The sequence below is a fragment of the Lucilia sericata genome, unplaced genomic scaffold, assembly GCF_015586225.1.
Source record: "Lucilia sericata isolate MDLA Ls3-8-SP2 unplaced genomic scaffold, ASM1558622v1 Contig001357F_arrow, whole genome shotgun sequence".
Taxonomy (NCBI): domain Eukaryota; kingdom Metazoa; phylum Arthropoda; class Insecta; order Diptera; family Calliphoridae; genus Lucilia; species Lucilia sericata.
In genome coordinates, this window is record NW_023995301.1 from 31,514 (window position 1) to 45,624 (window position 14,111).

General features: G+C 33.8%; 1 protein-coding gene across 1 annotated transcript; it reads left to right on the forward strand.

The window, feature by feature from the left end:
* Positions 1 to 1,370: 1,370 nt before the first annotated feature.
* LOC119611083 (ice-structuring glycoprotein-like) lies at positions 1,371 to 12,694 on the forward strand. Its single transcript, XM_037966539.1, has 8 exons — positions 1,371 to 1,769; positions 1,840 to 2,172; positions 2,232 to 2,550; positions 2,715 to 2,725; positions 6,239 to 6,583; positions 6,651 to 6,947; positions 11,518 to 11,814; positions 11,881 to 12,694. The coding sequence occupies exons 1-8, from the start codon at positions 1,758 to 1,760 to the stop codon at positions 12,304 to 12,306; spliced, it is 2,040 nt and encodes a 679-aa protein (XP_037822467.1). The 5' UTR covers positions 1,371 to 1,757; the 3' UTR covers positions 12,307 to 12,694.
* Positions 12,695 to 14,111: the final 1,417 nt, after the last annotated feature.

The following is a 14,111-nucleotide window of genomic DNA, read 5'->3' on the forward strand; positions in this document are numbered from 1 at the left end:
AATTTGTAATATTTGAAACAGAAACAAACAAACCACAATTCTCTATATATAAAATAATAACGTGTAGTTATTTTGAGTTAAAATTTTCAAATTTTCAAGATAACAAATCAATATACCACAGTCCACAAAAGTAAAACTATAACAATTTGCTTTAAATCGAAACTATTTGAATTAAATAAAAAATGTAACATGTTGGTTAAAAAAGAATTTTTACTTAAAAACCAAATAAGTAAATGAAAATCAAATTAATTTTTCTTTATAAAACACCATATAAACTATTGAAACGCTTAGACATTTCAAATATGATTTTTCTGTATTTTTAATAAGTCCAGTTTAGATCAACTTAAAGAGACAGTCGAAATGTCTTAAATATTTTCAATATTTTAGACGTTCGGTTTTTTAATTTTGAATTATTTTGTTGTCTACCACCCAATTTTGTGAGACAAAAAATCATTCATAGTCTAACGTCATAATACAGTTATGGTGATTCCGGTGTTACAAATCTTCGATCATGTTTTGGGTTTTTTGTTTTTGTTGTTATTAGATTTTGAATTGTTTTCTTATAAGTTTTATATGATTAGATTCTATACAAGGTAGTTTAACTGAACGACATTTGTAGAGCCACTTTAGAGAAAAAAAAAAACATAAAAACTACGCCTCATTGCATCACTTACACTTTTAAAAGTAAAATGACATAAAACTATAGTACTAGGCGGGGGGAAGGATAGCCAACTATAGTTCAAGAGAAAGACAAGACTTAAAGTTTAAAGTCTGAGTAATCTATAGTATACAGTAAGAGTGGTCTAGAGTCTATTATCTGACTTGACTATAGCCAATATTCTGACTAGACTGTAGTTAATATTTTAACTAGAATATAGTCAGACTATAATCTAAAATCTGACTAGATTATAGTCTGTAGTGTATCTCGACTATATTTTGTATTCTGATCAGCCTACTGCCTATAGTTTGACTAAATTATAACCAATAGTCTAACTAGACTATAACCTAGACGATGATAGTTATAAAAGATCCCTGTTTAAACTGATCTTGGGAGAAGTATGAACTCTCAAAATGAGAACCTAGCGGTACTTTTAAAATTACTTTAACACATTTGTACTTAACAAAACATGATCGAGCTATATGAGTTATCCTTCCCTTAGAAAATAACATAAACTAGATTCACTTTATTTGGCTGGTGACTTCAGACAGACAGACACTTTAGACAAGACACAAACGCGACAAACCTAAAACACAACAAGATCACTTAAAGATCACAAGAATCACATTTTAAGTTTAAGAAACATTTTCTCTATTCTACTAAGTATTGAAAATGAAACTATGACTCTTGTAAATAAAGTGAATTTTTATAAAGATCGTTATGTTATGATCATACTGATCGATTTCTGTTAAGATTTTAGATTTTTGGGGTGATTGTAAGTGGTTTTTATTTAAGTGAGTAAAGTTTTAGTGATTTCTTTTATAGCGTGTTTATTCTCCCATATTTAAAGATTCTGTGCAGAGATTTTTGTGAGTTTTTTCGTTTAATTTCAATTGTAGTTTGTGTTTTAAAGTCTGTTTTTGGCATTAGATTCTCTATGTGTATAAAAGTATCGCAAAATCTTTGATGAATTACAGTTCAACTAAACGCAGTCTTCTGAAAACATCAATTAAAAGTGTTACTCAATACTTATTAAAGGAAATATCCTAATTTTTTTTGTGAATTTTAAGAAAATTTTATAAAAAACAAAAAACTAAATATGAAATTTTTGGTGAGAAATTTAAAGTTTTTAGAAAGTACAATTATGTGCATGTAATCGTAATTCCCGATATGTGTTATAGATCTTGTTTGCCTTAATTGCTGCTACTGCCGCCCATCCCGGTATTTATGGTGGTTTGGGAGGTTTAGGTCATGGTTATGGTGGTGGCTTTAGTTATGCTGCCCCTTCTGTTAGTTATGCAGCTCCCGCTGTAAGCTATGCCGCACCCGCTGTAAGCTATGCAGCCCCAGCTGTTACTTATGCTGCTGCTGCCCCAGCTGTTAGCTATGCTGCTCCAGCTGTTACTTATGCTGCTGCCGCTCCTGTGGTTAAGGCTGTTGCTGCTGCCCCAGCTCCCGCCATTGTCAAGACTGTGGGTCCCTCATCTGCTACCAGTTATAACTCCTTTACCACTGTGAGTTCAATAACTTCGAAATTTAAAGCTAATTTCTTAAACTTTTTCTTCACTTAAAGGTTGTTAACCAACCAGCTGTTAAAGCTGTAGCTGTAGCAGCTCCCGCTGTTTCCTATGCCGCTCCTGCCATTTCCTATGCAGCTCCCGCCGTTAAAGTAGCTGCTGCTCCCGCCATTTCCTATGCTGCTGCTCCTGCCATTTCATACTCGGCCCCTGCCATCTCCTATGCAGCACCTGCCGTTTCTGCTGTTAAGGTAGCTGCCGCTCCCGCCATTTCCTATGCTGCTGCTCCTGCCATTTCCTATGCTGCTGCACCCGCCATCTCGGTAGGGTATGGCCATGGTGGTTTTGGTTATGGTCATGGTTTTGGCTATGGCGGTCACCATTAAGTTTCTTTAGTCCGGTAACCATCATCGCCCTCAGCAAAATCTACTACTTATGAAACATTGAAAGCCGCCGTATTAATTTTGCCAATAACGATTAACGAACTTTAGTCATTAACTTTGTTTTATGTTGTTAAAATATTCATTAGTAATTTTAAGAATACCAAATCGTGGGTTTCAAAAACATCAATTACCGCCCAAAGCTTACACCAGCACGTTTACAGAAAGAATCAAAAATATATTTATAAAATTTATAATTATTATTTTAAGCGCTAACTTTTTTATGTTTCAATCTAACCGCCTTTTCTTTGCTCCAGACTTTGTTCTAGGTTTTAAATTGTTGTTTAATCCCTTTTTAATTTAAATTAATGGCAAGGAAGAAAGTTCATGTTTAAAATTTGAACCCCAAAAGAACAGAAACAGATATCTCTTGTATTGTGATTATATAGTTCATATTTTTAGAAAACAATTTATAAATCAAAAAGTTAAAAAAAAAAATTTAGAAAAAATAAAAAGTAATTGAACTTTTTTCATAAAAAAATCTCTGGAATTTTATTTAATACGAAAACCTCAAAAAAACTATAAACTGGATAATATACTACGCTGAAGACTAGTCTATAGACTGACTATAGACTAGACTATAGATTGACTACAGATAGACTATACTGTACACTAAACTATACAATAGACTACAGAGTGAACTATTGACTTGAATATAGACTACACAATAGAATGGAATATATAATGGACTATAGACTAGACTATAGACTAGACTATAGACTAGACTGTAGACTAGACTGTAGACTAGACTATAGACTAGATTAAACACTAGACTATAGACTATAATAAAGATTAAACTATAGACTATACTATAGACTACACTATGGAATGGACTATAGAAGGGAATACGGACTTGATGAAAGGCTACATTATGGACCTAGTCCAATAGACTAGATTATAGACTAAAGGATAGACTAGAGACTAGACTATAGACTAGACGATAGACTAGACTATAGACTAGACTATAGAGTAGACTATAGACTAGACTATAGACTAGACTATAGACTAGACTATAGACTAGACTATAGACCAGACTATAGACTAGACTATAGACTAGACTATAGACTAGACTATAGACCAGACTATAGACTAGACTATAGACTAGACTATAGACCAGACTATAGACTAGACTATAGAATCGCTAGGCTGGACTATGGGCTAGCCTAATCTATAGGCTACACTTCCGACTAGACTACAGAGTATATTATAGACTAGAATATAGACTAAACTATAAAATGGACTATGGTCTTCAATAAAGACTAGACCATTGACTAGACTGTAGACTAGACTATAGACTAGACTACAGACTAGTCTAGACTAGACTAGACTAGACTAGATTAGACTATAGACTAGACTATAGACTAGACTATAGACTAGACTATAGACTAGACTATAGACTAGACTATAGACTAGACTATAGACTAGACTATAGACTAGACTATAACTAGACTAGACTATAGACTAGACTATAGACTAGACTATAGACTAGACTATAGACTAGACTATAGACTAGACTATAGACTAGACTATAGACTAGACTATAGACTACTAGACTACTATAGACTAGACTATAGACTAGACTATAGACTAGACTATAGACTAGACTATAGACTAGACTATAGACTAGACTATAGACTAGACTATAGACTAGACTATAGACTAGACTATAGACTAGACTATAGACTAGACTATAGACTAGACTATAGACTAGACTATAGACTAGACTATAGACTAGACTATAGACTAGACTATAGACTAGACTATAGACTAGACTATAGACTAGACTATAGACTAGACTATAGACTAGACTATAAACTAGACTATAGACTAGACTATAGACTAGACTAGACTATAGACTAGACTATAGACTAGACTATAGACTAGACTATAGACTAGATTATAGACTAGACTACAGACTAAACTATAGACTAGACTTTAGACTAGATTATAGACTAGACTACAGACTAGACTATAGACTAGACTTTAGACTATAGACTAGACTATACAGTAGACTATAGACTAGACTATAGACTGGACTATAGACTAGACTATAGACTGGACTATAGACTAGACTATAGACTGGACTATAGACTAGACTATAGACTAGACTATAGACTAGACTATAGACTAGACTATAGACTAGACTATAGACTAGACTATAGACTAGACTATAGACTAGACTATAGACTAGACTATAGACTAGACTATAGACTAGACTATAGACTAGACTATAGACTAGACTATAGACTAGACTATAGACTAGACTATAGACTAGACTACAGACTAGACTGTAGACTATACTATAGACTAGACTATAGGCTAGACTAGGCTATATACTAGACTATACTATAGACTAGACTATAGACTAGACTATAGACAAGACTATAGACTAGACTATAGGCTACACTACAGACTAGACCATAGAGTAGACTATAGACTAGACCATAGAGTAGACTATAGACTAGACTATAGACTAGACTATAGACTAGACTATAGACTAGACTATAGACTAGACTATAGACTAGACTATAGACTAGACTATAGACTAGACTATAGATTAGACTATAGACTGGAGTATAGACTAGACTATAGACTGGACTATAGTCTAGACTATGGACTAGACTATAGACTAGACTATGGACTAGACTATAGACTAGACTATGGACTAGACTATAGACTAGACTATGGACTAGACTATAGACTAGACTATGGACTAGACTATAGACTACACTATACTATAGACTAGACTTCAGACTAGTTTATAGCCTAGACTATAGACTAGACTATATATTAGTGTATAGTCTAGTCTATAGCCTAGCCTCTAGTCTAGTCCAAGAAAGAAAAAAATTATTTCTGAAAGTACTTTCACATATTTGTCATTACGAAACATTCTCGACCTATTTTAGTTATCCTTCCCTTAAAAAAAAACTAACATAAACTAGATTCACTGGTGACTTCAGTCAGACTCTGGACAAGACACGTACGTACATACGTACGAAACAAACGAACAAAACTAAAATACAAGAGCAGCAAAAGACAGACCATAAGAATCACATTTTCTCTACTTTAAAATTTTGTAAAAGAGATGCATTGCTATGCGAAAAATGATGCGAATTTTTGTAGAGATCGAACGTTTTTAATGTATTGATCATAATTTATGCGATCGAAGTCTGTTGGATAGATATTTTTTTGGGGTGATTATGCGTGTTTTTTATTTATTAGTGAGTGAGTTTAGTGGTTTATATTGTAGCGTTTTTTCCCCAATATTTAGTTAGAGATTCTGTGCAGAGATTTATATGTGTTTTTTGTTTGTTTTATTTTGTTCGCTTTTGTTTAATTTCAATTGCAATTTTTTGCATTAGATTTTCCAATGTGTATAAAAGTATCGTAAAATCTATGATGAATTACAGTTCAACTTAACACATTTAGACGTGCAGTCATCGGGAAATAGCGGTTAAACTATTAAAGTGTTACTAATATTTATTTAAGGAAATATCCTGATTTTTGTAAATTTGAAGAAAAATTAATAAAAAAATATAAATATGAAATTTTTGGTGAGAAATTTTAAATTTTCGAAAGTATAATTCTGTGGATGTAATAATTATTCTCGACATGTGTTATAGATTTTGTTTGCCTTAATTGCTGCTACTGCCGCCCATCCTGGTATTTATGGTGGTTTGGGTGGTTATGGTCATGGCTATGGCGGTGGCTATAGCTATGCTGCCCCTGCAGTCAGCTATTCAGCTCCCGCTATTAGTTATTCAGCCCCAGCAGTGAGCTATGCAGCCCCCGCTGTTAGCTATGCTGCCCCAGCTGTCACTTATGCTGCTGCCGCTCCTGTAGTTAAGGCCGTGGCTGCTGCTCCTGCTATTTCATATGCTGCCCCAGCCATTTCTTATGCTGCCCCAGCACCAGCTATTGTCAAGGCTGTGGCCGCTCCTGCTACCAGTTATTCCACTTTCAGCACTGTGAGTTGTTTAAAGGTTTTTGCTTAAAGCTAAACTCTGTTTTGATTTTTGAATTTCTAACCTAAAGGTTGTAAGCCATGCACCAGCTGTCAAAGCTGTAGCCTATGCCGCTCCAGCCATTTCTTATGCAGCACCCGCCGTTAAAGTAGCTGCTGCCCCAGCTATTTCCTATGCTGCTGCTCCTGCCTACTCTTACTCAGCTCCTGCTATTTCCTATGCAGCACCTGCCGTTAAAGTAGCTGCTGCGCCCGCCATTTCCTATGCTGCTGCTCCTGCCATTTCCTATGCTGCTGCTCCCGCCATCTCGGTAGGGTATGGTCATGGTGGTTACGGTTATGGTCATGGTTATGGCTATGGTGGTCACCATTAAGTTTCTTTAGACCGAAAACCATCAGCCTCAACAAAACCAACTACTTGTGAAACATTGAAAGCCGCCGTATAATTTTTGACAATAACGATTAACGAACTTAGTCATTAATTTTTTTTTTACGTTGTTCATATTAACTTTAAGGATACCAAACGCATGTGTTAAACAACATCAAATCCCCGCAAAGGAAAACCCAGCATGTTTGCAGAAAGAATCAAAAATATATTTATATTTAAATGTAAAAACAAAAAAAAACACAAAAATTATAATTATTATTTTAAGCGCTAACTCTATTATGTTTCAATTTAACCGCCTTTTTTTGCTCCAAACATTTTTTAGGTATTAAATTGTTGTTTAATCCTTTTTTATATAAATTTATGGCAAGGAAAAAAGTTCATGTACATCAAATTGAACACAAAAAAACACAGAAACAGAAATCTCTTGTATTGTGATTATTTAGTTCATATTTTTAGAAAACAATTTACAAATCAAAAAGCAAAAAAAAAAAATAAAAAAATAAAAAGTAATCGAACTTTTTTCATAAAAAAAAATCGCATGAAATTTATGTAATGAGAAAGCATCCAGAAATTAGACTATAGACTAGACTATAAACTAGACTAAATACCACACTATTGAGTAGACTATAAACAAGACTATAGAATAGATTATAGACTAGACTATAGATTAAATTATAAAATAGACTATAGACATGACTATAGACTATAAACCAGATTATAGTCCACACTTTAGATTACAGTACAGACTAGACTATAGATTAGACAATACACTAAACTATAGACTAGTTTTAGAGTAAATTATATATAGTACATGACTATAGAATAGACAAAAGACTAGACTATTGTATAAACTGTAGAGCAAACTATAGACTTGATTATAGAATAGACTATAGACTAAAATATAGACTAAACTATAGACTAAACTATAGACTAAACTATAGATTATTAACTTGCCTATAGTCTTGACTACAGACTAGACTATACTCTAGACAAAAGACTGGACAATAGAGTAGACCATAGTCAATATTATAGACTAGACTATGGTCTAAACTATAGAAAATAGTATAGAAAAGACTATAGACTAGATTATAGACGAGACTATAGACTAGACTATAGACTTGACTATAGACTTGACTATAGACTTGACTATAGACTAGATTAATAGACTATAGACTAGATTATAGACTATAGACTAGACTATAGAAAAGAGTATAGACAAGACTACAGAAAAGACTATAGAAAAGACTATAGACTAGACTATAGGCTAGACTAAGACTAGACTATAAACTAGACTAGACTATAGACAAGACTATAGACAAGACTATAGACTAGACTATAGACTAGACTTAGACTAGACCATAGACTAACAATAGACTAGACTAATAGACTAGACTATAGACTAGACTTAGACTAGACTATAGACTAGACTATAGACTAGACTATAAACTAGACTATAGACTAGACTATAGACTAGACTATAGACTAGACTATAGACTAGACTACTAGACTAGACTATAGCTAGACTATAGACTAGACTATAGACTAGACTATAGACTAGACTATAGACCTACGAACTAGAGACTAGACTATAGACTAGACTATAGACTAGACTATAGACAGACTATAGACTAGACTATAGATAGACTATAGACTAGACTATAGACTAGACTATAGACTAGACTATAGACTAGACTATAGACTAGACTATAGACTAGACTATAGACTAGACTATAGACTAGACTATAGACTAGACTATAGACTAGACTATAGACTAGACTATAGACTAGACTATAGACTAGACTAGACTAGACTATAGACTAGACTATAGACTAGACTATAGACTAGACTATAGACTAGACTATAGACTATATAGACTAGACTATAGACTAGACTATAGACTGGACTATAGACTGGACTATAGACTAGACTATAGGCTAGACTATAAACTAGACTATAGACTAGACTATAGACTAGACTATAGACTGGACTATAGACTGGACTATAGACTAGACTATAGACTAGACTATAGACTAGACAATTGACTGGACTATGGACTAGACTATAGACTAAATTATAGACTGAACTATAGACTAGACTATAGACTAGACTATAGACTAGACTATAGACTAGACTATAGACTAAATTATAGACTGAACTATAGACTAGACTATAGACTAGACTGTAGACTAGACTATAGACTAGACTATAGACTAGACTATAGACTAGACTATAGACTAGACTATAGACTAGACTGTAGACTAGACTATAGACTAGACTATAGACTAGACTATAGACTAGACTATAGACTAGACTATAGACTAGACTATAGACTAGACTATAGACTAGACTATAGACTAGACTATAGACTAGACTATAGACGAGACTATAGACTAGACTATAGACTAGACTATAGACTAGACTATAGACTAGACTATAGACTAGACTATAGACCAGACTATAGACCAGACTATAGACTAGACTATAGACTAGACTATAGACTAGACTATAGACCAGACTATAGACTAAACTATAGACTAGACTATAGACTAGACTATAAACCAGACTATAGACTAGACTATAGACTAGACTATAGACTAGACTATAAACTAGACTATAGACTAGACTATAGACTAGACTATAGACTGGACTATAGACTGGACTATAGACTAGACTATAGGCTAGACTATAAACTAGACTATAAACTAGATTATAGACTAGATTATAGACTAGACTATAGACTAGACTATAGACTAGACTATAGACTAGACTATTGACTAGACTATGGACGAGACTATAGACTAGACTATAGACTAGACTATAGACTAGACTATAGACTAGACTATAGACTAGACTATAGACTAGACTATAGACTAGACTATAGACTAGACTATAGACTAGACTATAGACTAGACTATAGACTAGACTATAGACTAGACTATAGACTAGACTATAGACTAGACTATTGACTGTACTATAGACTGAACTATAGACTAGACTATAGACAAGACTATAGACTAGACTATAGACTAGACTATAGACTAGACTATAGACTAGACTATAGACTAGACTATAGACTAGACTATAGACTAGACTATAGACTAGACTATAGACTAGACTATAGACTAGACTATAGACTAGACTATAGACTAGACTATTGACTGTACTATAGACTAAATTATAGACTGAACTATAGAGTAGACAAAAAACTAGACTAAAGACCAGACTATATACTAGACTATAGAATAGGTTATAGATTAGACTATAGATTAGATTATACACTTGACTATAGACTAATCTATAGGCTAAACTATAGACTAAACTTAAGATTAAATTATAGACTAGACTATAGACTATACTACAGACTGGACTATAGACTAGACTATAGACTAGATTATAGACTGAACTATTGCCTAGACCAGACTATAGTTAAGACCAAGGGCTAAACTAAGGACTAGACTATAGACTACCCTATAGATTAGATTATAAACTAGACTAGAGAGTAGACTACAGAGTAGCCTATATACTAGACTATAGATATCCCTATTGACTAAACTATAGACACCACTAAAGAGAAGACTACAGAATAGACAATAGACTAGACTAGAGTAAACTATAGACAAGGCTATATGATAGTCAATAGAATAGAAAAGAAGAGACTAAAGAATAGACTTCAACCTAGGCTATATACTAAACTAAGTTTACTATAAAGTAAACTATAGAATAGACTATAAACTAAACTATAGACTAGACTATAGAATAAACTACAGACTACTTTAGACTATACTATAGAGACAGATATTTAGATTTCGCCCACAAAGTATTCCTCGTAAAGGCACTACTTTTGCTTATTTTAAGAAATACTTTCAAAAACTTGGCTTACCAAACATTCTAGAGCTAGTTTAGGTTTAATTTGTTTGGTTGGTGACTTCTGTCAGACACTAAACAATTCACAAAGGAAACAAACCAACAAACATAAAACACAAGAGCACCAAATGACTATAAGAAGCACATTTTGAGTTTGAGACATTATCTCTATTCTAATATTGAAAAGGAAAATATGTATTTTATAAAAGAGATGCTAGGCTATGCGAAATCGAACGTTGTAATGCATTGATCATAATGCGATCGATGACTGTTGAAAAGATATTTTTGGGGTGATTGTGCGTATTTTTGTTGTAGTGAGAGATTTAAGTGTTTGTCTGTAAAGTTTTTGCTCAATATTTAGAGATTCTGTGAGTTTTTTTTTGTTTGATTTATTTTCGCTTTTATTTTAGATTTTTTTGTATTAGATTTTCCAAAGTGTATAAAAGTATCGCAAAATCTTTGATGAATTACAGTTGAACTAAACGCATCTAGACGTGCAGTCATTTGAAAAAAGCTGATAAGATATTAAAGTGTTATTAGTAATTATTAAAGGAAATATATCCTGATTTTTGTGAATTTAAAAAAAAAATTATAAAAAAATAAAGATGAAATTTTTGGTGAGAACTTAAAAATTTTAGAAAGAATAATTAAGTGGATGTAATAATAATTCTCGACATGTGTTATAGATTTTATTTGCCTTAATTGCTGCTACTGCCGCCCATCCTGGTATTTATGGTGGTTTGGGAGGTTTAGGTCATGGTTTTGGCGGTGGCATTAGCTATGCTGCCCCTGCCGTCAGCTATGCAGCACCTGCTGTGAGCTATGCAGCTCCAGCTGTAAGCTATGCAGCTCCAGCTGTTACTTATGCTGCTGCCGCTCCTGTGGTTAAGGCAGTTGCTGCTGCTCCTGCTATTTCATATGCTGCCCCAGCACCAGCTGTTGTCAAGTCTGTGGGCTCTCCTATTGTTAGTTATACCACCTATGTGAGTTTCTTAACATTTTAAATTGAAGCTCGGTTCTATTTTGATATTGTTTATGTTTAATCTTAGGTTGAAAGCAATTCGCCAGGTTCCAAAACTATTGAAGTTGCAGCTCCTGCCGTTAAAGTAGCTGCAGCTCCAGCAATTTCCTATGCTGCTGCTCCTGCCATCTCCTATGCAGCACCCGCCGTTTCTGCTGTAAAAGTAGCTGCAGCTCCTGCCATCTCCTATGCAGCACCCGCCGTTTCTGCTGTAAAAGTAGCTGCTGCGCCTGCCATCTCCTACGCTGCTGCGCCTGCCATCTCCTATGCAGCACCCGCCGTTTCTGCTGTAAAAGTAGCTGCTGCGCCTGCCATCTCCTACGCTGCTGCGCCTGCCATTTCCTATGCTGCTGCTCCTGCTATTTCGTATGCTGCTGCACCCGCCATATCGGTAGGGTATGGCCATGGTGGTTTTGGTTATGGTCATGGTTTTGGCTATGGCGGTCACCATTAAGTTTCTTTAGTCCGGAAACCATCATCGCCCTTAGCAAAATCTACTACTTATGAAACATTGAAAGCCGCCGTATTAATTTTGCCAATAACGATTAACGAACTTTAGTCATTAACTTTGTTTTATGTTTTAAAAATATTCATCTTAATGTTAAGAATACCAAATCGGGGGTCTTAAGAAGATCAATTATCCCCCAAAACGTTTGCAGAAAGAATCAAAAATATATTTTTATATTTAAAATGAAAAACTATACAAAGAAGTGTAATTCTCATTTTAAGCGCTAACTTTATTATGTTTCAATTTAACCGCCTTTTCTTTGCTCCAAACTTTTTTTAATTATTTAAATTTATGGCAAGGAAAAAAGTTCATGTATATATATAAAATCGAACTCTCTTGAATTTTGATTATATTGTTGGTATGTTTAGAAAACCATTTATAAATCTTAATGTTAATAACAAAAAAAAAAATAAAAAGCAACTGAACTTTTTTCATAAAAAAAAAACCTTTGAATTTTATTTAATCCCATAAGCTCTAAAAAATCGATTTGTTGGTCTATAGATTAGACTATAGATAGACTAGACTATAGTCCACACTATAGACTATATTATAGTTTATGCTGTTGACAAGTATATTGTCCATACAATAGACTAGGCTTTAGACTAGACTATAGACCAGGTTACAGACTAAAATATAGACTATAAACTAAACTATAGACTAGACTATAGACTACACTATAGACTAGATTATAGACCAGACCATATACTAGAATATACACTAGACTACAGACTAGACTATAGACTAGACTAGACTATAGACTAGACTAGATTAGACTAGACTAGACTATAGACTAGACTAGACTAGACTAGATTAGACTAGACTAGACTAGACTATAGACTATGACTAGACTAGACTACACTAGACTAGACTAGGCTATAGACTAGACTATAGACTAGACTATAGACTAGACTATAGACTAGACTATAGACTAGACTATAGACTAGACTATAGACTAGACTATAGACTAGACTATAGACTAGACTATAGACTAGACTATAGACTAGACTATAGACTAGACTATAGACTAGACTATAGACTAGACTATAGACTAGACTATAGACTAGACTACAGACTAGACTATAGACTGGACTATAGACTATAGACTAGACTATAGACTAGACTATAGACTAGACTATAGACTAGACTATAGACTAGACTATAGACTAGACTATAGACAGAACTATAGACTAGACTATAGACAGGACTATAGACTAGATAAGACTAGACTGTAGACTAGACTATAGACTAGACTAGACTAGACTATAGACTAGACTAGACTATAGACTAGATAGACTAGACTAGACTATAGACTAGACTATAGACTAGACTATAGACTAGACTATAGACTAGACTAGACTATAGACTAGACTATAGACTAGACTAGACTATAGACTAGACTATAGACTAGACTATAGACTAGACTATAGACTAGACTATAGACTAGACTATAGACTAGACTATAGACTAGACTATAGACTAGACTATAGACTAGACTATAGACTAGACTATAGACTAGACTATAGACTAGACTAGACTAGACTAGACTAGACTATAGACTAGATAGACTAGACTAGACTAGACTATAGACTAGACTATAGACTAGACTATAGACTAGACTATAGACTAGACTAGACTAGACTATAGACTAGACTATAGACTAGACTATAGACTAGACTATAGACTAGACTATAGACTAGACTATAGACTAGACTATAGACTAGACTATAGACTAGACTATAGACTAGACTATA